Below are 25,494 nucleotides of genomic sequence, written 5' to 3'. Positions count from 1 at the left end.
ACAAAATTACTTATAATTTAAGAGATAAATATGAAATATTTCTGAAAATTTGGCGCCCTTATTTACAAAAGATAGGATTAAATTTATAGGTTCTCTGAAGATAAAATTATTGGTTATTTGTGGAAAGAAATAAATATATATACTAAAGCTATTATGAACTCCATGGAGCATATGGGGATCTTCCAATATCCAGGCATTCTTTCTTTCTTTTTTTTTTCTCTTTCTACAGGGATATGTTAGGGGGGAGGGGTTAAGGAGAGGGGGGGGAAGGGTTCATAATTTTTTTTCCCTTCTGTAACCATTTGAAAATTCAATTAAAAAAAATTATTTAAAAAAAGAACAAATAGGACCATGATTCAGACTCAGATGGCAGAGACAGTACAGGGCAAATGGACTCAAAGAATGATGTCATCCAGGCGGATCATCTTACTTACACTGGTAAATAATACCAAGGATTTCAGTCAATATTCTATGGACTGAACTAGTTGAGTGCTTTATTGCATTTACACATTTCAAGCATAACATCAATATTCAGCAGTCTTGTGCTGGGTAAAATCTTTCCAACCTATTCAAGTGTGACAAATTGTCAAGACCATAGTGAAGAAAACCTAAAAACACATTGGAAGGATGACTTTAATCCAGAGGTAAAGTGTTTCAATGACAATAAAGCACTCACCTCTGGGGAATGTAAAACATATGTTGCGGAGGAGGTTTATACAATACCCCTCCATACACCGGCCATAGACCACTTAATATCCTGAATAAAGAACTTTTTCCACATCCATTAGGCCCAGTGATAAGGAGATGCATACCTTCATCAACCTACAAAGTGAAATTCAGATGAGCAATTGTCAATTATTGCTCAATTTTTTTTTGACAAATGCACTTTTATACAATTCAGAAAAAGTTTCAAAACTAAGAAATATCAGTTAGCTTTCCAAATCAAAGCTCATAAATTACACAATATGCAAGCTTTTCTATCAGATACAAATCTAGCTTCAGAGATTTTATGACTTCCGCAACTTCCATTCTGAAATTAAATTAGTATGTTCTATCAAGTTAACATAGACTTGATGAAGTTACTGTTTCTGATGTCACCAAATTATGCTGTTTAAAGAGATTAAGAAAAAGCAGAGGCAGAAGGCAATTACTATTTATTTTTTCATGCCAGTATGGTCATTAAGGATCAAATGGTACAAATGAAGCATCACATAAGTGAGACACAATAGCAAAAAAAGGAAATAAAATAAAAATGAAAATGATAGGTTACAAGAAATAAGTAACATGGAGAAAACGGATGCTGTGACACAGTGGTTCAAGCACCTATAACTGGAATTGAAGTTACTGCTTTGCTATATGTGGCCGAGAGATTATGGGCAAAAATCTATAATCAAATGACCCCTTTTATCCTTATCATGGTTAAGCAAAGGCTACTGCAATTCCTAGACAAGTCTGTTAAAAGAAAACGAATCCATGAAATAAATAATTAAGGTGGATAGGAGCAAGACACTTAACAAGAGATAATATGAAAACAATGATGTATGGCAGAAATGTTCATCTAGAAATGGGGAGGTCAAACGTTCATCTAAATATGGTCTTTTAAACTGTTATCTGTACCTACTATCTCTATTTGCTCCAATGCCACCAGCTATATTTCTCTTCCCAGCAACTGTAGGAAAACAACCAGATTATTGATATTAAATCTGATCCTAAATGAGCTTTACAAAACACGTCTGACGTCTGTGACATCAGTAAGACTACGTAATTCCGCTCTTTGAATACCATCTAATTCTGCCTTGCCTTGACTTAGATATTCCTGAAATTTTGTGCATATTTCCTTATTCCATTCTTTTCAAACATGGCCCATGTGTTAAAAATCACAATTTCTACTCAATCAACAATCTCCCTACCCCATACAACCCTATCAAACTTGACCACAAAAATAAACAAGACGCAATTCAGAAATTTCTGGCTGCTTCAAAAGGACAGCAGTGTTTTCACTGTTTACTCCTCACTGTTTCTCACAAACTTCCATAGTATTCTTGACCTCTATGAGCAACACCAGTGCACGTCAGATTACAGCCTTTCAAATTAAACAAATTTATTTAATTTCCTGAGTAGCATAAATATCACTGAGTATCAAAAGCAGACAAGTATCAAAATAATGCAGTTCCTCATAAAAAGGTTAAGACCAAAAGCAGAGAAACCATTGTCTTTGCTCTCCTGGTAGGTTTACCATCCAATCCCTCCAATTCTGTTTTAACATCACCATTTGAAAGTTAGCCTTATTTTACAGTACATCTTAGATTAGTACTACAGTGGATGCTGGTTAATTGGACCATCAGTTAATCAGGGCTACCGCTTATTTGGAACATCTCTTAAAGAACAAAAACAGATCGAGAAAGTAGCCAGGTTTCCTATGTGTATTTGAGACATTATGCCACTTAATTGGGACAGGAGACTGTTGCTGAACAATTTCTAACTAGCATCAGTTTCCTACAAGTACATTGTCCTTACCAGATACCTGCACTGATTTTGCTATTTACAGTCAATCAAAAGAATGCGGCAGCACACAGGTATACTGGATGAATTCCTTTGTTGATAACAATTAGGAACTAATACAGTTTTAGAGTACTGTGTTCCAATTTGTTCTGTATTTCATTTAAATACATAATTCGCGGCTCAGATAAATTGTAGTTTTTCTTTTTTTATACCTTTTTAAGTACTTCCATCAAAATTGGCTAATTGGGCCACAAAGTACTGGTTCCGGTGTCCCAGTTAAACAGAATCCACTGTATTATCATCATTCATTAGGGTAATGTATTTCCTCTACATCTCTCACTGTCTTTACAGTAACCTGGTACATTATTTTATTCTTTGCTCAACTCCATACCAATATTACCAAATATTATTCAAAGTGACATTCTCCAGGTAATAACTTCTATCGTGAACCTTCCCTAGTTCCACAAAGCCAATGAGAGAAATGAAGTCCAGCATGAATTCTGAGCTTACAGCTTTATTTGGAAGAACACCATCTTGAGGTGCATTTAATCTGGGGCATTAACATAGTTATGGAGTTCCACCCAGATTGATAGGAAAATAATTTATTTGAGGGAATGGCATCCCTTTGCATTACCTCCACCCAGATTCATCTACTGCATCTTCCAAGGGCAAGAACAATGAGAAACACTCCTGCCAACTGAGTTTCTGCCCACAACATTGCTGCTGAAATAGGGAACTTATTGCAATGGGTGTATAATAAAAAAAAACATTAGGGACAAAACATGCCCTTTTCTCATTGCTACTATTAGGAAGGAGGTACAGATGCCTGAAGGCACACACTCAATGATTCAGGAACAACCTTTTCCGATCTGAATGGACATTGAACCCATGAACACTACCTCACTACTTTTTATTTCTATTTTTGCACTACTTATTTAATGCACACAATAATGGTATTTCACAGTTTTTTTCCTATTATTATGTACTGCATTATAAAACTGCAGCAAAGTGAACAAATTCACGACACATGCCGGTGATATTAAACTGGATTCTGGTTCAATAAATATTTGGTAATCCAGAGCACTGATGATCAAATGTACCAACCATAAAAAATAATTATGACCAGATTCTCATTTTCAAATAATTCTACTTTCCTTATCATCATTAGTAGTATTATCAGTCCTACTTAAAAATAAATCTGTAAAAAGATTAGAAAATTAACATCAAAAAGTTCAATGCTAATCAAATTTATTATTAAGAAACATATCAGCTTCAAGTAGCATTGAATGTTTTAAAATGATATACAATAAAAATGTTAAAGCTGAACAATGATACATAAAAATCTATGATATTCAAGTATTTAATTCCTACCTTAAAGTTTAGTCTGGAAACAACAACATCTCCATTTGGAGTAATAATAGGAACATTTTCACATATAATTCCTACATCAACATCTATAACTTGACCTGATAGATAAAGCAAAATTATTATAATTAGTCATTACAGAAAGTCATTAAAGATGGTACTTTGCTGTCTTAATGGATGACCAATAACAATACTAACTCGGTGCTCAAGCTTTTAAAAAAAATATGAAATTACCTTTAACAATAAAAAGCTTTTAGAATTTAAGTAGTGATCTTTCAAATGAATTTATTGGAAGTGAATATATGTATCTATTCACTATATTTAGCTTTCACTACTTTTAAATAACAAAGCCTTAATCTTTAACCACATCTAAGGTATAATAAAGTACATTCTATATTCTCCAGTTCCCCACAAAACACAGCACTGAGGATCCACTAATTAAGAAACTAAAGCTCCTGTAAGTGTTCAATTTTAATGAATAGCGCATCAAATTTCCAGTTAAAGAAAAGTATTATTCATTGAACCAGCTCCTGTGTGCTTACTGGTACTTCTCTGAAAACAAATTTATTTGAAAATGATAAATTCTCTGTCAGTCTGTATGAGATGAAAGTGATCTTTTCATCAACATGGAATATTTAAGTTTATTTCTAAGCTAGTGAACCTTGCTTCAGCCAGTGGTTTAAAAAAAATTGTTCTCCAGTAGTAAATAGCTGTACGTTATACAAAATTAACAGCTCTCAACCTGGCTTCAAATACCAGAGTTGGAACTGATTTTTAAAGAAAATAACACTTCTTTTTGGCAGAGCTCACAGTGGGAAATTAGTCTGCTTTGGCAGTCTTGGGCACATCACGAAAAGCAAAATAAGAGAAATCAACATAGATCAATTTATTATCATTAAATTCAATTGTAAACTAATCACTTCTCAAAACTTCCTTTTTACTTAACAGTTAACAGACAGGAAAAAGCCTTTTACCTCTCTGGTTGAGTTGAAGCTGATTATGTGCAGTTAGTTGCAAATTATGTGAGAAATTAGCCTTGCCAGTTCATTCATGTCACAAAACCAACATTGGAGATCTTTTTAAGATTTGGTTGTTGCACAACAGTGATGAATCTTAATGAAAAAAATTATAGAAGCAAACCCTTGAGGTATAAATAGCTTAGTAAAGCCACATTTAGAGCCATGCCCAAATACTCTGAGATATGGCAGTGCAGCCTACACTAGCATAATGATTAAACAGGTTGATTTGAAAAATGAATTTAGATTATTTAGCCAAAGCATCCTCTCACTCCCCCTAGTGTAACTGCTTGGAACCAAAGCAACTGCCAAAGACAAAGGGCCAAATTACAACCAACCACCTAGCCACATCCTCTCAGAATCTCAAGGTGCCACAGAACCAAAGTCATGGCAGCTACTGATTGATCAGCTACTGGAATTTTGTCTATTTTGATTAAGATAGAAACTTGATTAGGAACAACTCAACAACTGTTCAAACAGTACCATAGGATTTAATACTGCACTGTATTAAAAAGATTGGAATATGACATAACTTTTTGGAAAGTTAATTCTGGACGAAGCTGCGGTCTAATCTACATGGGGTTTACATTCATAAGCTTCACATCCATATAATAAAGGTATTATTAGCCAAAAGCTGAAATTCAGTAAGGAAATTATAGTCTGCCTTGGCAGTCTTGATTACCTCACATGCAGATATAACTTAACATGTGCAATGTATTCTGAGATAACAGACAAATTGTGTAATTTTACCGTATACATCAAGCTAACATTTTCGTAATTACAATTGTACCCTCTTTTGAATGTGGACATTTTTTGATTTTTAACTCCTTGAAGTAGTTTTTTTTAAAAAGGTATAATTGAGTGTAGTATTTATAAGAGGAAATTCAGCAATACAGAGCCAAACTTCAGTCACATACAATTGGACAGTCCAGTGCTACCGACTTACATGAGTTATAAAACTTTATATTTTTTCAGTAAGTTATTCGTTGAGATCTACAATGTGAAATATGTCCATTAAGGCATAAAAGCACAAGCATATTAAAGTTGATTATATTAAAAATGCACATATTCAACAGATCAATACATACAGTATAATTTTCAATAAGAGAAATGCTTAACTGGAATTACTAAGAGAACAGACATTTTAGAATACAGTGGTAATGGAGATGTCAAGTATTACCTGTGCAGTTTCAAACTGAACATCACCATTCAACAAAAAATAAAGATTTAAGTAACAAAAAAAAATCTGGAAAAGAAAGCCATCCGTTTGCTCCACTATTCAACAAAATGAAGGCTAATCTTCCTCTATTACCTAAACATTTGTTCACCTAACTTTAAAAAAAAATGAAATTAATAACCAAACCACATGCTTCTGAAGCAGAGATTTCCAAAGAGCCATTTCCTTTTTAATAACCAGCTACTTCCTTATTTCATTCTTACATATCCTTTCCTCAATTTTATCTCCCATTTTTAGTCTTAGACTCTTCAGTCTGGGGAATTTTCCTCTGAATATACCCTAAGTCCTTGAATAATAACAGTTAGCATTCCTAAGATTTTAGAAAAATAGTTGACTTCATTTTGTTAATGGTCTTTCTTGATAGCAATATACTTTTATTTACTATTTTCAAAATTCCAATGAACACAAGTAAAACTAATGTTTTATTTTTTCTGATGAAGGGTCTTGGCCCAAGAAGTCAACTATTTTCTCTATTCCATGGATGCTGCCTGACCAGCTGAGTTCCTCCAGCATCTTGTGGGCGCTGCTTAGATTTTCAGCATCTGCAGATTTTCTGGTTTGTAGTATTTTATCTGCATGTCATAGACATTCTCAACTGATTACCTTTCTGTTCCAAAGAACTTGCAATATTTAAGCCATGTTTTGTTACTTTACTGGAATCCATTTCAAATTCTTGATTGATGGTAGACTTCTTATATATTCCCCTCTGAACTTCATCAAAAACCGAAAACATGTTGTGCACTCGAGCAGTATAGCCAGCCAATTCAGTGATCTGAAAGTTAAGAGAAAAAGCAACTAAACAGAGTATTTCAAACAACAACACACACAAAATGCTGGTGGAACACAGCAGGCCAGGCAGCATCTATAGGGAGAAGTGCTGTCGACGTTTCGGGCCGAGACTAGTTTGGATACAAAACGATAGAGTTCATGACTAAATGAATCATGTATATTTTTCTTTCCATTTTCACAGTAATGTATTGGATAAAATAAAAACGATAATATCAGTTTCTTCCCCTGCCCCACCTACTCCACTTGTACATCACCCACAGACTCCAACCATTAGGTCATACACCACTGTTACTATTGTACATTCAGTAGCCACTAGATATACCTGCTCATTAATGCAAATATCTTATCAGCCAATCATGTGGCAGCAACTCAATGCACAAAAGATGCAGACATAGTCAAAAGGTTCAGACCAAGCATCAGAATGGGGAAGATATGTGATCTTAGTGACTTCGACCATGAAATCATTACTGGTGCCAGACAGGGTAGTTTGAGTATCTCAAACTTCTATGGGTGAAAATGCTTTGCTAATGAGAGGTCAGAGGAGAATGATCAGACTGGGTCAAGCTGACAGGAAGGCAAAAATAATGGAAATAATCTCTTGCTACAATAGTGGTGTGCTGAAAAGCATATCTGAGCCTTGAAGAGGACAGGCTAAAGTACAAACTACAAACCTCAGTGAGCACTTTATTAGGCACAACATTTAGCATTTCTGAGTTTCAGAAACAGCCTCAGCCATAAGTGGTCAGATTACACTGGAGTATTGAAAGCAGTTTTGGGGTCCTCATCTAAGAAAGGATACACTAGCATTGGAGAGATTCCAGAGGAGGTTCATGAGAATAATCCCAGGAATGAAAGGGTTAATGTATGAGGCACACTGGTAGCTCAGCGCCTGTACTCACTAGAGTTTAGAATATTGAAAGGCCCAGATAGAGTGGTTGTGGTGAAGATGTTTCTTATAGTGGGGGAGACTAGCACCAAATTGCACAGCCTGCAAATAGAAAGACATCCCCTTAGAACAGAAATGGGGACGAATTTCTTTTGCCAGAGGGTGATGAATATGTGGAATTCATTGCCACAGATGGCTGTCAAGGTCAAGTCATTGGGTATATGTAAAGCAAAAGTTGATAGGTTCTTGATGGTAGGGGTGTAAAGGTTACAGGGAGAAGGCAGGAAAATTGGGTTCAGAGGAATAGAAGATCAGCCATGATGGAATGATGCAGCACACTCGAAGGGCTGAATAGCCTAATTCTGCTCCTCTGTCTTGTGGTATTAAGTGTTTATACAGTAAGTTCAGACAAATATTTAAGAATGCAAAACAGCATTATAAGCAGAAAATCATTTAATCATATTGTTTTTCCACAAACATTTAAATTGCCAGCAACCAAAAAGAAACAAACTGTCAACAATTTTACAATTTTGATACTGCAATGATCCAATTAGAGAAACCTTATTGAATAAACATTGTACATTTGAATATTTACTGTCAATGTTTCCAATTCTAACTTTTATGCAGCAGTTCCATCAAATGGAGAAAAGTTTGGGCATAATTAACAAAATAATCAGCCATAAATCAATCTTCACACTTGACTCTTAATAAATAAATTTTCCCATTATAAACTACTTTATAGGAGTGCTTATTAAATTTGTCACCAAGACACATTAAGCTCATTAGGGTAGATAATTAAAACCTTGGGCAAAGAGCAAGCTCCGCAGAAGACTTAAAAGGAGCAGCTGTAGAATTAAAGTAGTCATTCAAGAGCACTTGCGATAGTATGTTATATGCAGGAGTATCAATGAAGCAGCTAAAAAAGAGATGCAAGAAGCACTAGAATTCAAACAATGCAGAGATTTTAGATAAAGGTTAATGTAAGTAAAGGGCAAGAAATTCAAAATCAAGATATTTGCAAACCTACTTCCACAAGCAGAAAGAAGACAGGAAAGCATGAAAAGATATGACAGAGAATACAGACATGGACATGTGTTAGCTGGTCTGCCTGAAATAATGGTCAAGGATAAAATAAAGTTAGTGGTTAGGAAAAGGAGTTTGTGCTGGGAACTCAAGACAATTGTTTATATTTCTGTATTTCACCTGACAAAATTTCTACCAATATTGGTGACAAATTCTCATCCTTAGGAATTCTCTAATATTACAGGATGACTTACACATAGAATATTACTAAGAAAAATTCCTGGAAACAGCCTAAATGTTACAATATAGCATCAATGCCCTGTATTTTTTTAAAACTAGTATGACCATTAAATTATTACGAATTTATTTCCTTGCTTTAACAAATTGCTTCATTACACAACCCAACCATATATGGGTGAATTTGTTAATCGCATATGGAGACTGCAGAGTCAAGAAATCAGAAAAGCAAACAGCCTTCATATTTCAAATGCACAATTCAACTTAAAAATATTCTGGGCCACATTGCTGTGATCCTCTGCACTTGATTTTTAAAAAAAAATCACTACATTTCATTACAGAATTAGATTCCGTTTTTACTTTTGTGCTGCACAATACCTCTTTGTACGATGACATAATTCTTTCAATAGCGTCTGCTCCAGAAGCCAACAGATTGCGTGCAGTGGTAAAAGCTTCTGTTCGTTCACTAACCAAACTTACTTGCTTGTGACCATCTTCTGACTCTTAAAAACAAAATTTATTTATACATATTAAACCATACTCAATGGAGCAAAGCCACTTTAATCATACACACTCCACATGTATACTTCATTCTAAAAGTAGTAATCATAATTGTGTACCGTATCTTGCTTCTGGTCATGTGCTTTTGAAGCTTGTGGATAATTTTATTTCAAATAGGGAAACGAGAAAACTCAAACAAGCTGAAGATTAATTCTCACTTTCAAGTTATAAATTCTGATAATTGTTTGCATTCACAGAATACCAAGAGATATGTATTAAATAACCAAGGCAAAAATCACAAAATTAAATGTTCTATTAAACATCATGACAGATGCACATTTAGCAAAATTAATTTTAATATGTACCATCTTGATCTGAGGCAATGCACTTAGGACATCAATTTAAAGTGAAAACAACAAGAGGGAAAAAAATTGAAGGGCCTCGATCCAAAACATTCAGTTTTTTCCCCCTTTCCATTGATGTTGCCTAACCTGCTGAGTTCCTCCAGCATTTTTGTGTTAATCATAATAAATAAAAAATGTTGCAATATGAAATTTATAAAACACTAAAAAAAAAGGAACTTATTTATGTTAACACAGCAGATCATCAAATAAATACCACTTTGTGGATCTGGGTTCAGTTCTAACAAGTCTGTTGTTGATAAAAGGCATTTTGGTTGAGAAACAATGTATATAAATCCTAGGTGTAAAACTGATCTGATTCCAGTTCAAAGTTTGGCATCTAAGCCTAACATTTAGAAAGCAGGATTCCATTGCTATCTATTGCAAGATTCTATCCCTTTCTAGTTTCTATATTTCTAATTCAAAGGTAATAACTGTACACACAAACACCTTTAGGTTTGATAAGTAACAGAAACAGACAACTGTGACATTTCCAACCCCATGTTAAAGTTTTCCTGCAAGAGTCAATGCCCTTATCATTAATAATTCTTTTGTGCATGGAGGAATCTTGCTCAAACACCAAAAATCAGCATTGAAGATCATACTGGAAAATTGGACTAGATTGGATATGGATCGTAATATTGATACAGTGATACAGCTATTTGCCTGGGTGCACCAGTCACCTCCAATGAGCCAAAGACATACACCGACTCTTTAGTAGGTTAACTGATTGCTGTGAACTGCACGTACAGTAGGTGAGTATTAGAAGAATGGGTGATGGGGAAAGGAGGAAGGTCAAGAAGATCACTGGTATAGTTCAGATTCTGTGTTTGACAGGATGGATCTGTATGATTCTATGGTTCTGAAATAGCAGTTAAAATTATTACACTGAACATAAAAACATCAAGATCACCTCTTCTAGATATTACACAAACCACACATTTCATACAGTACTGCTATTCTCTATTGAGAGCACAGTAGGAGTGAAGAACAATTTATTTAGTCTTTCTAGCATTTTTCATTTTCTGTGTTTATATCAAGTTGTCTCAGGTTTTCTTAACTTTCTTTTATCAGCTTACCATGAGACACTCACACACAAAATAGCTTAAAGCTGTGGTAACTGCCATCATTAAACTACATCAACTTTCCCCAACACAAATTTTCTTTGTTCTGCATATTTCCCTCCACCTTCTCTCCCACTGTAATTAGCTTCTCTCTATTTCCCTGTTCTGAGGAATGATCAGATTCAATGTCTTTTGAATACAAATGGCCCCCATTTTCGAACGTTTGCTTTACGACAGCTTACTGTTACAAAGGACCTCCATTAGTACCAATTTTCACTAACCAAAGAGGACTTTTGCTTTTATGATAAAAAGACGCCTGCTTTATACGTGTGTTTACCCCGAGAAAGACTACCATAACCGTGAAGCCTTGTGCGGGCAGTTGTGTGTGCATGCGTGTACATGCCGGTTTTTTTCCTCCAAATTGCTGTCCTCTCGATTTTGGTAAGTGAAACTACACTGTACACACAATATTTCTACTTTATTTAGGCTGTGTATTTATCATTTCATTCCAGCTTTTACTATATGTTCATTTTATTTGAGGTTTTGTGTGTTATTTGGAATGATTTGGTAGATTATTTTTTGGGTCTGGGAACGCACAAAAAATTTTCCCATATAAATTAATGGTAATTGCTTCTTCGCTTTACGACATGTCGGCTTACAAATGGTTTCATAGGAACACTCTACCTTCGGATAGCAGGGGAAACCTGTATTCCTCTTTCCACAAATGCAGCTTGACCTGCTGAGTTTTTTGATTTTCAGTTCAGTCCTAGAGCTTCTTTAATACTAAAAACAATATATTAAATAAATAAATTCAAGCATTTGTGCGAACCAAGTTGAAAAATATTAGGAAAAGAAATCATTGACATGCAAAAAAAAAACAATATTTTGAAATAGCAGAAGTTTACTGAGGACCAAGTTAATTACCAGAATGGTTGATCTGGTAAGGTTTAAAAAGAGGCGTCAATGAACCAGGTATGTAAAAATGCCATTTACTGGAGAGGAAGCCCAATTACAATGGCTACTGTAAACAAATCAAAAAATAATTAACTTTTTCACTGCAAAAACATAATAAAATCTCCTTGTAATTCAGAGCAAATCTCCAAATTACACAAGCCCATTCTTAGTCCTTTTTATTTGCAGCTTTAAACTGAAATCGCCTGTTCTATACTAATTTCTTGCAACTAACAAAACAAAAAGGAATCATGATAATTAGAGATGAAGTACTTGAGAGCAACCCCTCTAACCGCTGAGTTCCAGCTGGGACTTTAAGTGTCAGAGGTCATTGTTTAATAATAACAAATCAAAATTTTAAATCAGATTCAAAAATCTGCCTCATTACCATTGTCTGCAAAACCTGTTGCTGTAATAATGGGCACCGCCACCATCACTAATCCACTTCCACTCCACACATACTTCATTAGAAATTGTTCCAACATTATGTACCATAATCTTTTAGACAAAATAAGATTCATCTGGGCAGCAAGCGACTTGTAACTTTTCTGTAGCTGATTCATTTCCACCTAAGGAAAGAAAATGGAAGGCTGTCATTATCAATGACTGAAGCACAATCATTAAACTCACCAGTTTACTCAAAAAACAGACCCTTGGATCTCTTGAGCTTTACATTTTATGATTAACTTGCTACCTGGGATTTAATGAAATGTCTCGATAAAACCCATGTCAGATATACCAAATGACATAACCTTCATCAATCCTCGTGGCTACTGCACAAAAACAAATCAGGATTTTCAAACACAACCTTGCCCAATTAACCCAATTGTTATTAACTTTTACTTCTGCTTTATGCTGCTCTTCAGAACCAAATCCAAAATCTGCCTTGCTTTGATGTTAGGCTGAAGATTTGATCATCAAAATTCAGAACTGTGAAGTCTAGAGATGCTATTCCATCCACTTGTGTCAGACCCTTGCCCTTGTCCCAGTTTACCTTTTTCCCCATAGCCCTTCAAGCCCTTGCTCCTCATGTCCACTTGCAAAACGCTTCCAGAAAATATTTCCCATATCTTCACAAATGTATCCAAAATCATTTCTTATCACTCATTCCACCACCACCCCACCCATACATTTGCCAATTACTCCCAAGTTATTTGGATACTAACCAACCTGTTAGAGGAACTATTTACTCCTTACTTGCTCTATCAAACCCCTTTGTATTTTTGAATATCTATGTTTGCTACCTGCCAAAGCTAATTCACTCCAAAGAAAACTATCCCAGCATTTCCAATGTAGAAATGAAGAAACTCATCACTGGTTTCATCATATTAAACATCTTGTAGTTTCCAAAACTGAGTCAGCTTTCCTCAACTAAAGTGCCCAGAAGCATATGTGGTTCATTATCTAATCAACAACTTTTTAAAACATTTAGGAAAACGTCCATGTGTTAGTAGTAAATGCTTTGTTTTACTGGCCAAGAACATATAATATATTCTTAAATTGTCTTGATCAATTTTTCCCTCTTCACTTAATGATTAGTAAAACTGCTCCTGACCTACCTTCATTTAGTTTATGCCTCCATGCCTTGTTGTTCTTAAAATCCATCATTTTATCCTCACTCGCAATAAACTCTTGCCACATATCTGCCAATTTTACTCATCTATGTGTCCCTGTGTGCTGTCATAGTCACCTATCAACTACTTTGTCAAGAATAACATAACTTGCCAACTTTGAATCTTAACTCTATTCACTCAAATTTAGATAACATACACAGATCATTGTGCACTTCTCTGCAGCTGGAAGTGGCAGCCAGGAAATGAGGGGAGGGAAGGTCAATGAACACTCTCTGATTGAAGGATGGGTGAGATGAATCAAGGGGCAGATAAACAAGGGGGGGGGGGAGGATTAATAAGTGAAGAGAAATTGGAAAGGGAACACGTGTTTCTCTGTGCATGCATACACATGTGCTAAAAGGCATTGACTGTGTTAACTCAATGCAAGTCTCCACAGCATATTGTTTACAAGTCAACCTTCATTAGCATTCAGAATTTATTAACACCAGCATGTGACGTGAAATTTGTTAACTTAGCAGCAGTTCAATGCAGTACATAATCTAGCAGAGAGAAAAAAGTAATAAATAAAATTAAAAATAATAAATAAGTATATCAATTACGATATATGTATACTGAATAATTTTTAAAATGCGCAAAAACAGGAATACTGTATATTTTTTAAAAATGAGGTAGTGTCCAAAGATTCAATGTCCATTGAGGAATAAGGTGGCCCAGGGGAAGAAGCAATTCCTGAATCGCTGAGTGTATGCCTTCAGGCTTCTATACCTCTTACACAGAAACATAGGTACAATGAGAAAAGGGCATGCCCTGGGTGCTAGAGGACCTTAATATTGGAAGCTGTCTTTCTGAGACATCTTACAAAGACACTCTCAACTCCTCTGCCAGGAGTCAAGGTCAACAATGATTCTCCTGCCTTCTCCCTATAACTTTTGATGGCCTGACTAATCAAGAATCTATAAACCTATTCTTCAAACATCTTCAATTACTTGGACTCTATAGTCATCCATGGCAATGAATTACAAAGATTCATTACAAAGGTTCTCCACCCTCTGGCTATAAAAATTCCGTTTCATCTGTTCTGAGGCTGTGCCCTCTGGTCCTAGTCTCTAGGAAACATTCTCTCCGCATCCATTCTGTCTGGGCCTTTCAGTATTTGATAGGTTTCAATGAAATCCACCTGCCCCCGCCCATCCAGCAAATATAGGCTCAGAGCCAACAAACACTCCTCATACGTTAACCCTTTCATTCAAGGAATCATTCTCATGAATCTCCTCTGGATTCTCTCCAATGCCAGCATATCTTTTCTTAGATAAGGGGCCCAAAACTGCTTACAATTCTTTAAGTGCAATCTGACCAATATATTATAAAGACTCAGCATCACATCATTGCTTTTATATTTTTGATCTCTCAAAATGAATGCTAATAATGCATTTGTCTATCTTACCACTGGCTCAACCTGCAAGTTAATCTTTAAGGAATTCTGCACAAAGACTCCCAAGTCACTTTGCACCCAAGTTTTGAAATTTCTCCCCATTTAGAGAAGTTTACACCTTGATTCCTTCTTCCAAAATGACAATTCACTTCTCCACACTGTATTCTGTCTGCCATTTCTTTGTCCAATCTCAGTTCTTCTACAGACCCCCAGATTCCTCAACAGTACCTGGCCTTCCACCTACCTTCGTATCAACTACAAACCTGGCAACAACACCATCAATTGCATTATCTAAATTGTTTCCAGTCCTCCAGAACCATTCCAGAATCTACTGATTCTTAAAGAATCATTACTCATGCCTCCACAATCTCTTCAGTTACCTCTTTCAGAACCCTGGGGTGTAGTCCATTTGGTTCAGGTGACTCATCCAACTTCAGACTTTTCAACTTCCCAAGCATTCACTTATGCCCCCAGTATGCTCAAATTTCTGGGATACTGCTCTTTTCTTCCTCAGTGAAAACTAACATAAAATAGTATTAATTTTATCCACAATTTCTTTGCCCCCTATTGCTACCTCTACCTAGTGTCATTTTCCGGTCTCCAATATCCACTCTCACCTCCTACACTTTAAGTAACTGAAAACCTTTTGGTATCTTCTTTAATATTATTGGCTAGTTTATCTTCACATTTCATCTATCCTCACCTTATGTTTTTTTTAGTGGCCTTCTGTTACTTTTTAAAAAATCTTCCTAATCCTCTAATTTCCCACTAACTTTTGCTATATTATCTTATGCCTCTTGCTTTTCTGCCAACTTTGACTTCCCTTGTCAGACCTGGTTGCCTCATCTACCCTTCAGAATACTTCTTCATCTCTAGTATGTATCTATCCTGTGCATTCCGAATTGCCCCCAGAAACTCCAGTCATTGTTGCTCTGTCATCATTCCTGCTAGTGTTTCCTTTCCAATCAACTTTGGTCAGCTTCCCTCTCTGTAATTTCCTTTTCCAACTGCAATACTGCTACAACTGAATTTATCTTCTCCCTTTCAAAATGCAGGGTGAATTCTATCATTTCATGATCACTGCTTCCCAAGGGTTCCATTACCCTAAACTCCCTAATCAAATCTGGTCCATAACAAAGCACCCAATCCAGAACTGCCTTTCCCCTACTTGGTTCAACCACAAGCCGCTCTACAAAGTCATCACATAAACATTCTACAATTTCCCTCTCTTGGGATCTAACATCAACCTGATTCTCTCAATCTACCTGTATGTTGAAATCCCCTATGGTTATAACATTGCCGTTACTACACGTCTTTGTCTTCCCCATTGAAATTTACATCCCACATCTTGGCTACGGTTTGGGGCCCGTATACACTTCCCATCAATGTCTTTTAACCCTTGCAGTTTCTGAACCCCATCCACAAGGATTCTATATCTTCCAATCTTGTCACCTCTTTCTAAGGATTTGATTTCATTTTTTTTTCCAACAGAGCCACCCTACCTGCTCTGCCTACCTGCCTGTCCTTTTTCATACAAGATGTATCCTTGGATGTTAAGCTCTTAACTATGATATTCTTTCAGTCACATCTCATTAATGTCCACATCATACCTGCCAAGCTTTAACTGCACTACAAGATCACCTACAGTACCTTATTCCATATACTGATTGCATTATGACATACTTTCAGTCCTGTATCCATCGCCCATTTCAAATTTGCCCCCATGTTACACTTCACCTCCTCTCACTAACTGCAATTTTGCCTGTCCTTCCTCACAGTTCCACTACAGATTGCATACCAACTACCACATCCGCAGCCCCATCATTCCTGTTTCCTCAGGAGATTTGGAGGTCAAGGTCTACATTGTTGACACATTAACTAAGCAAAGAAAGTTTGAGCTTTACGCACATCTACAAAACAAACCTTTAGCAAAAAGCCTTCCACAGTACACCACCATTCTCTGAGAATGAAACCTTGCAATAAGATCCTTAGCAATGGAGACCCTTTTTAATATCTCTCTGACTACCTGTCAGCAAAAGCATGTATCCATGACCTTCAACATTACATCTAGTGCCCTAGCACAGCCATTATACCTCTGAAACAATGAGTGAAGATCAAGACCTTCAAATTCACTGGCATAATTAATGAACACCAACATCTTCTCCCAGGTCAACATTTCCACCATTAAGGCTCTACATTCAAAGAGCACCACTGAGGAGAGCACAATGTTCAGATGCTTAACATAAGACACCTAAAACAGATGCTCCATCCAGAACTGCCACAGGAAGAGATTGTCAGTGGTAGACCTGGCATATGACTGCTAAGAAGAGAACAGTACATACCTGAGGAGCACACCAGAGCCCAACATAAACAAAATCTACACTTCCATCCTCCTTCAAGTACTTCATGCCTCTCTTAAACCCATCTTCAACTCAGAAACCACAGACCTGGACTGAAAGCAAATGGTCCTTGAATCCAAGGGACTGCCTGACACGATAGAAAAATATCTGTTCATCATTCTTTTTTTTTCCTTGAGTCAATGTGTTACTCAGATTAGCAACATGCCATCAATCCAGTCCTTTTCTAGTTTCCAAACAAGTCTATGACACTTAATCACAATTTTTATCAATGTCTACTATATATATAGAATTTACTAAATTATATAAAATAACTCCAGTCTGAAGTCATTTGCCTTTTTCCAAGTCTCTGTTGGGCACCCCTTATTGATCCAATCTGCTCTATTTTTTGCTTGACACACTCAGTGGCAGCTTTCCTACACCAGACAACTCCTATTGTATAGCGGTGAGGGGCTTGCATTCCCCAAAGATGGTCCATATTACAAATTTCTGGAATGCAAAGCCATGGGGGGGGGGGTGCGTGTGCAAGAAACATGTTAAAATAAATGTGCCTTTTACATTTAACTTAACCGTGTAAAAGCAAATATTATTGTGTCTGAAATATTGGGTAAAACTACCTTAACAGCTTTAAGTAGGGGTTTGGCCAAGTAATGGATCGAATCAGCCTGAAATTATGTTCATCGTCGGGTTTGTTAACAAGGCACAATATTGGCCTCCTGGCCTAAGGAAGCACTTTCGCTTCCAAGATGCTTTGAAAGGTTACAGTAAAACATTGATATCTCCACAAGAACACAAAACAGTAAGATGGGAGAACGTGTTGGCTACCCAGGCCCTCTGGCTTGCCTAACCATATTCAATATGAACATGGCTGTCTACCCAGTCTTCATCTCTTTAGTGCCCCAGCTCTCAATTCATGAATTATCTCTTTAAACATGTCTAGACTTCTAACCACCAAACCCTAAAGGGCAAATAATTCCATTAAATATCAGCCCACTTATCTTGCAACAACTTCCCGTCAGTCGTATCTTATGTCTCTACATTTAGTATATCACTTTCACTTTGGAACTCATTTGTTTTCAATAAGATCACTCCTTGTTTTTCTACACTGCGGAAAAAATGTCTCTAATTTCTTCATGCATTCATGATGGAACAACCCTTACATCCTTGAAATTAGCTAGGAAATTTCTTCTGGATGGCCTGTAATCTAATTTATCATTTTTTGAATAAGGGAACCAAAACTGCAGAGTACAAGTTTGCTTCTCCCAACTACCAAACTGTCCTTTTAAAATAAATGACTTGTGGTCTATGTATGATCTATTTAGATGTTTATTTTCTTCTTCCTCTTCCTTGACACTTCATTAACTTTATTTCCAAGTTTAATGAAGTAGATTACAAAGACATACAGACTACATTATTTAAAGATTTGCTGAATTTCTCAAGGACAAGAAGTTTTTACCTCAGTAAAAACATTTCTCACTTGCTAAGCAGGAAAACCGCTACTTATATCAGTTTAGTACCTAAAACACGAGCTTTTGCTTATTAGAATAGAAACACGCTATGAAAACAAGGAGTATTAAATCTTACAGCTCTAGGTATCATCACACTAAAATTTCAAAACCAAAAGGATGACATGGCTCAAATGCTTTGATTTAGGATTTATTGTTATTGATCTCATCTGTTTGGCTCTAAATCACACAAAAGATTGCATGTCCCACTTCAAATTTAACTTACATAAGCAAGCACAGACTGAATTTAAAGTATTTCCAGACAGCCACTAAACCAGATTATTTAGTGATATAATTATTCATTTAATTGTGTCGTTTGAAAAACTCTGGCACTGTTAGACTGCTTAATACTGCCCTTCACAGTCAGTTTGCAACTATTGAATTTTACTGTAAAATTACTGTTGGTTTAAAACAGCTCATGACAATGAATAATTCAGTTACCTCCAATTTCTCTGGTTACACACAAAGAATTATACAGGAAGTACTGTTTTGTTCTTGAAACATCAGCAACAAAAATAATCACTTCCTCATACCATCTAATTCTAACAAAGTACCATATTTTGAAATGGGACTTTGGGGAATTATTTGGATAAAGGACAAAAGATTTTTTGTTATATAGAAAGTAACAGTAAGCTTATCATTGATGAAAGCAAAGCTTTAACCACATGAATAATTTCCCACGGCATGACACTTGTTAGATATTGTCTTCAACTCCACCAAATCTCTAAACTCCATATATTCCTGTTTTCTGTCTCCAGTTCATCAGATAATTCCTAGGCATTAAGTCCAGCAAATTTCCCTGTCAATTTGATTGTTTCAGCCTCTAGCTCTCATCTATCTTCCCATGAGGTGACTATGGGAATAGATCATGACAACCAAAAGTTTAACACTCAAGCAACACACACCCAATGCTGATGGAATGCAGCAGGCCAGGCAGCATCTATAGGAAGAAGTACAGTCGACATTTCGGGACAGGACCCTTGTCAGGACTAACTGAAAGAAGAGATAATAAGTGATTTGGAAGTTGGGGGGGGGGGGGGGTCCAAAATGATAGGAGAAGACAGGAGGGGAAGGGATTTAGCTAAGAGCTGGAAAGTTGATTGGCAACAGGGATACACAACTGGAAAAGGGAAAGGATCATGGGACGGGAGGCCTAGGGAGAAAGAAAGGGGGAGGGTAGCACCAGAGGGAGATGGAGAGCAGGCAAGGAGTGATTGTGAGAGAGAAAAAGAGAGAAAAGAAAAATGCGGGGAATAAATAAGGGATGAGATAAGAAGGGGAGGGGGGCATTAACAGAAGTTAGAGAAATCAATGTTCATGCCATCAGGCTGGAAGCTACCTAGACGGAATATACGGCCATGGCCTCCTCTACTGTCAAGACAAAGCCACACTCAGGTTGGAGGAACAACACTTTCTCTTCTCTCCCCTTCCTGTCTTCTCCTATCATTTCGGGTCTCCCCCTCCCAAATCTCTTACTATCTCTTCTTTCAGTTAGTTCTGATGAAGGGTCCCAGCCCAAAACGTCGACTGTACTTTTTCCTACAGATGCTGCCTGGCTGCTGCGTTCCACCAGCATTGGGTGCTTGAATTTCCAGCATCTGTAGATTTTCTCATGTAAAAGTTTAACACTTATTGTTCTATGAAGAGCCTGCCATATTTCCAAGATGGTAGTGCGGATTCCAAGCTCGCAAAGCTGATTAGCAACCTAACAGTTTTCACAAAGGAGTTATACTTTTGAAAAGAAGCAAACACACAACCATTAACTTGTACATTGTTTCCCTAATGCTTCTAAACTGCTGCATGCTTCTAATGTTTGTTCTTTTTTGTTTTGGATTTCAAAATCTGTAATATCTTTTTAAAAATTACACAGTAGTTTTGACTTTTGACTTTTCAAAACCAGGCTCCCAGAAAGTTTTTATAGGAATCATGAATTCTTAAACACCTTTTGCTACATGCTCAACTATAAAATGAGATGTTTTGGGAGTATCTGAAACTCATTTAGAATTTTTGATATTCAACTCCATGTTTTATGCATAATTCAAATACAGCATCTTCTTCAGTTGCATCATCAGGTATAATCTTCAATCCATATAATTACTATATATGTAGAAATTAAGAGGAGTGACAGGAGAATGAATTATCTAACTTGATCAAGATAACCTTAGAAACTTCAGTTTGGTGTAAATGGAATGGCCACAATGAACCTAGCCTATCCACATACAACATGAAGATTGCATAAACACATATATTTGCGGTGTAACACTGAGAATATTGTTTTAAGATACCAACAGAAAGAAAATAAAAGGACAAACAGAAGCTTTATGTAGAAAAGGCACAATGATCAACTCAATATATTGCTATAGCTGTATAACCAGCCCAATCCTGATCTAACCGTGCTGCACTTAATAGCATGATGCAAAAAGTGCCAAAATATTCATTTTCAAAAGTATCTATTTTCTACAATGAGTGACAATATTTTAAGGCCAAACTCATTTTTTTAAAATGTTAATTTAAACAAACTTGGAAACATAAATGCCGATTTGTGCTTCCACAGCCTCCTGAGCTAATTTGCACGGAGTGGAACGCAAGAGAACTTCAAGATGCAAGTTTATGTCTGTAGATAGCCCTTACTGCACCATAGCATATTTCAATATAGTTAGTTTCAATGGATATTGGCACAAAAATATCTTCCTCAGAGGCTGTACACAAGACTCCAATTTTTAAATCAGGGATTTTAGGAAAATATAACACATCTTATTTAAAAAAAACAGAAATGTATCCTTTTTCTTTAAAATAATTTCTGCGGGAGCAAATACTCGGTTTTACTAAGCGACTTAAATACGTTGCTTTGCATTTACTATCAATCTTAAATATAGTATCAAGGTATAAATTAAAATATAATGTATCAGATGTAACCCAAAATAATACGCTCATGGCTTCATGAAACCACTTCTCACTGTCATGATAGCCATCATCTTAATGAACTTGAGCTCTAGTTTCACTTGGAAATCCTTACCCTATGTCCCCTGTAAAAAGCAATTTCCTCTGCATTGGCTATAATACGTGAATGGATATATCTTAAGTATCCTTTCCTTTGGGCTTCTTCGGCCACCAGTTTGCCAAATCTTGGAGAGAAGGCTCGTAGTACCCTTGCTGTGGCATAGACGACAAAGCCAGCTAAAATAGTGGGTCCCATAGGGTTTGCTCCCCGCGAACTTGCAGTCTGGATCAAGGTGTACGAGGTCAACATGACATCAAAGATGGGCTTCGTTAAATTTGAGTACAAATGTGCAATGGACTGAGTAAACATCAGGATATCTTCTGTCAGTGACTGATCGGGATTTTCCAGCCTCCCGTCCATGTTGCTAACCTTGTAGTATGTCTGGTCGGTGAAGTACGTGCGATATGCGTGATCAACCAGGCGAGTGCGAAATGCCAGAGCCAATTTACATTCCAGATAACGAATCACGCTGTTGACAAAAGTGGCCGGGATGGCCACTAGGAGCCATTTGACCAGTTTCAGCACAAAGCTTTTGGGTTTCTTTTCAACAATTGTCTTCACGATCTTCCCATCCAATGCGGCCACGTAAATGGAGAGGAACGTCCTGGAAATCAAAGCCACCGAATGCAGGCAGAGCAAACCCAGTTCCTTGGTGAGCAGTTTGGGGAAGAGGATTTTGCTGAGTCCGAGGAGCTGCTGACAAAAATCAGCATCAACAGCCGGAGACTTCTTGGCAAAGCACTGGCCGGGTGTATGACAGGGTGACGATGCCCCAGGCCGAGGCTTGCCATGGAAGTGATGCTGGAGGATAGGATACAGCCTCCTGACACCATAAGTGGCCAAGGCCAGGAAGATGGCTCTGCGAGCAGCCGTCGACTTCGACCACTTCACAGCGGCCGCGACCTGCAGGAGGTGGGACATTGGCACACTTAACTGTCCAGCCTGCCCCAGGAAGATGAGATAGCGAGAAGACGAACGGCCATAACCAAGGAAGAAGTCCCGAGCGTCATGGTGCAGAAGACCAGGGCTACTACCGTCCGCTCTGCGGCACACGTGCGCGTCATACGTCACACGGCCGGCACGTCATACGCTCGGATTCCGGAGCCCGGGGCTGTGACGTTCGACTCCAATGATGTGCGCATGCGCGACCTGGGCTCCTGCCCGTACTGCTTTGGAGCTATCGTTGGCGTTCGGCGACTGGAGATTTTTTAAATTTATAAACTGTTATTTGGACATTTTATATTGTTTGAACCATAGTTTTTTTGGTGTCAGGCCCGCATCGCATGTTGGTAAACGGTTGTGTCGGTTCTGAGATGCTGCATTCCGCCGTGGCGCCTGGAGAGGTAAGAGGAGAGCTGAAGCCCTTTGAAGGCTTGGGAGCATCACGCTTCAGATCCAATGATCCAGGCAGGACTGCACCAATTCTGAGCAGTAGGGTTAGATTATGAGAAAGAAAAGAAAACTGATTAAACTGCTGATGCTGGAATCTGAAACACAAGTGCTGGAAGAAATCAGCCAGTCAATCAGCGTCTGTGTGGAAAGAGAATTCAGCCAACATTCATGAGCCGAAACGTTAACTCGTTCCATAGTGTATGACAGGTTTTTTTTCTCAAAACTTACTTTTTTATTAAAATATTGTTGTACTTTAGTTAGGGTTTCTGAGACCGGGGCTTTTTACGATGTATGTTAATCATCTGGACTATGGGATTAATGGATTTGTGGCTAAATTTGCCGATGATACAAAGATAGGTGGAGGAGCGGGTAGTGTTGAGGAAAAAGAGTGCCTGCAGAGAGTCTTAGATAGTTTAGGGGAAAGGAGCAAAGAAGTGGCAAATGAAATGCAACGTTGGAAAGTATTTGGTCATGCACTTTGGTGGAAGAAATAAACGGGTAGACTATTATTTAGATGGGGAGAGAATTCAAAACGTAGAGATGATAGGGACTTGGGAGTCCTAGTGCAGGATACCCTAAAAGTTAACCTCCAGGTGGTGAAAAAGGTGCATGCAATGTTGGCAACACACACAAAATGCTGGTGGAACACAGCAGGCCAGGCAGCATCTATAAGGAGAAGCACTCTAAACGTTTTGGGCTGAGAGCCTATGGAAGGGTTGATGGGCTGAAAGGCCTTCTATATCATGGTCTATTATGATGAAAACGTTTCTGTTTGGGGAAACTTGTAACTAGATTAAAGATTACATTCACGTCATTTCTGTTCAAGATATCTGTAACTGAACTATGTGGGCTTTGTTTTTAATGAAGAGAAGGATAAGAACATGTTTACAACCCACTCTTATAGCATCTCATGAGTTCTCTACACCAGCAGGGTGGGCAATATTTCTGGAAAGAGAACCAGTCAGTTTGACAACACTTTGTCAACAATGGGACAGAAAGAAACAAGTTTTAATTTGCAAAGATGTGAGGGAAAGACAAATAGCAAATTTTTGAGTCCAGAATTGCTGTGGGAGTGCATTGGTAATGGGATAGACAGACACAAATACTTCATCAGGGTGTGGGAATTGAGCAGAAAAAAAAATAATGTGCCAATATCACAGGTGCACAACTGAGAGAAATGGCTAGTTCTGATGACAGAGAAACTGAGTTGCTAGAAATTAGATAATTCAATATTGAGTTCAGAACGCTACACAATGTGCTGAGATTGCAGGTAGGGTGCTGTTCCTAAAGCTCCTTCCAACTGTCCACAAAGCAGATATGTAAGAGTGGGATGAAGAATTAAAAGAGGCAGACAATAGGAAGCTCAGGATTGCTCCTGTAAATACTAAAATATAGAGGAGACTAAATTGTGAACAAAAGAAAAATGCAGCTCTGGAAAAGTGATGGATATATTTAACAAAAATCTAGATGAGTACTTGAAACCATAACCTGCAAGCCTGTGGTTAACAAGCAAGGAAAATGGATAAACCTGAAAATAGTATCCTGTCCGTAAATTTATGTAATTCCATGAGTTGAAGAAAACAAGCATTTCTGCACACTGAGGATGGTAGAAATTTGAACACTATTCTGGAAATAGCATTTGCAGTCAGTGTGTCTATGTTTACCAGAAATATTGAAGGTTAATATGTGGAGTTAAGTCATAGGTCAGCCATGATTATATTGATTGGTAGGACAGTTTTGAGATCCTACTGGTTTCCCCATTATATATGTTCTCTGCTCTATACTAAAAACTAATATTTATCAATGATTAGAAAAATACAATATAGTATTCAAAAAGGAACTGGAAAACATTCACCTTAGATCTTTGTCCTTTAGTGACTCTCTGCCTCCCAAAAATAATTTCTCCTCCATGGTGTTGGACTTATTTGAATATTTGCACTAAAACTCTTTGCTCTAAGAACAATCATAGTTTTTAATGATTAATTTTATTTATCACAAATACTTTGAAACACAGTGAAATGGGTTGTTTGTGTTATCATACAACACACCCAGGAATGGGTTAGGGGCAGCCTGCAAGTGTCACTACATATTCGGATGCCAACAGAGCAGTTGTAGAGGATACAAAAATGCATTGAAAGTCATATTGTGGGAGAAGAGGAGAGTGGGATACACAGAATCCATACAGGTTGTGGATCTTCCTCCATTCTACATGATAGTTACTAATAGATTGACAGGATCATTTGGTAGAACAGCATTGTTGA

The 25,494-nt window shown here is 37.2% G+C and overlaps 1 protein-coding gene across 2 annotated transcripts in view; it reads right to left on the bottom strand.

Moving 5' to 3' along the window:
- Nucleotides 1-22,895, bottom strand: part of LOC132403831 (ATP-binding cassette sub-family D member 2-like) — a 43,009-nt gene extending 20,114 nt beyond the window's left edge. The window contains exons 1-6 of one of the 2 annotated variants that reach the window (XM_059987554.1): nucleotides 21,857-22,895; nucleotides 12,361-12,541; nucleotides 9,434-9,558; nucleotides 6,724-6,892; nucleotides 3,874-3,968; nucleotides 677-822 (exon numbers count right to left, since the gene is read on the bottom strand). In XM_059987554.1, the coding sequence (XP_059843537.1) occupies nucleotides 677-822; nucleotides 3,874-3,968; nucleotides 6,724-6,892; nucleotides 9,434-9,558; nucleotides 12,361-12,541; nucleotides 21,857-22,762 (1,622 nt within the window). In that variant the 5' untranslated portion in view covers nucleotides 22,763-22,895. Of the gene's footprint in view, nucleotides 1-676; nucleotides 823-3,873; nucleotides 3,969-6,723; nucleotides 6,893-9,433; nucleotides 9,559-11,705; nucleotides 11,804-12,360; nucleotides 12,542-21,856 lie in introns of those variants that run through there. The other variant, XM_059987555.1, reaches the window with a different exon arrangement.
- Nucleotides 22,896-25,494: the final 2,599 nt, after the last annotated feature.

This window comes from Hypanus sabinus, chromosome 13, assembly GCF_030144855.1.
Source record: "Hypanus sabinus isolate sHypSab1 chromosome 13, sHypSab1.hap1, whole genome shotgun sequence".
Lineage (NCBI taxonomy): Eukaryota > Metazoa > Chordata > Chondrichthyes > Myliobatiformes > Dasyatidae > Hypanus > Hypanus sabinus.
Note: the sequence above shows the minus strand (reverse complement) of the source record. Positions and strands in the feature narration are given on the sequence as shown.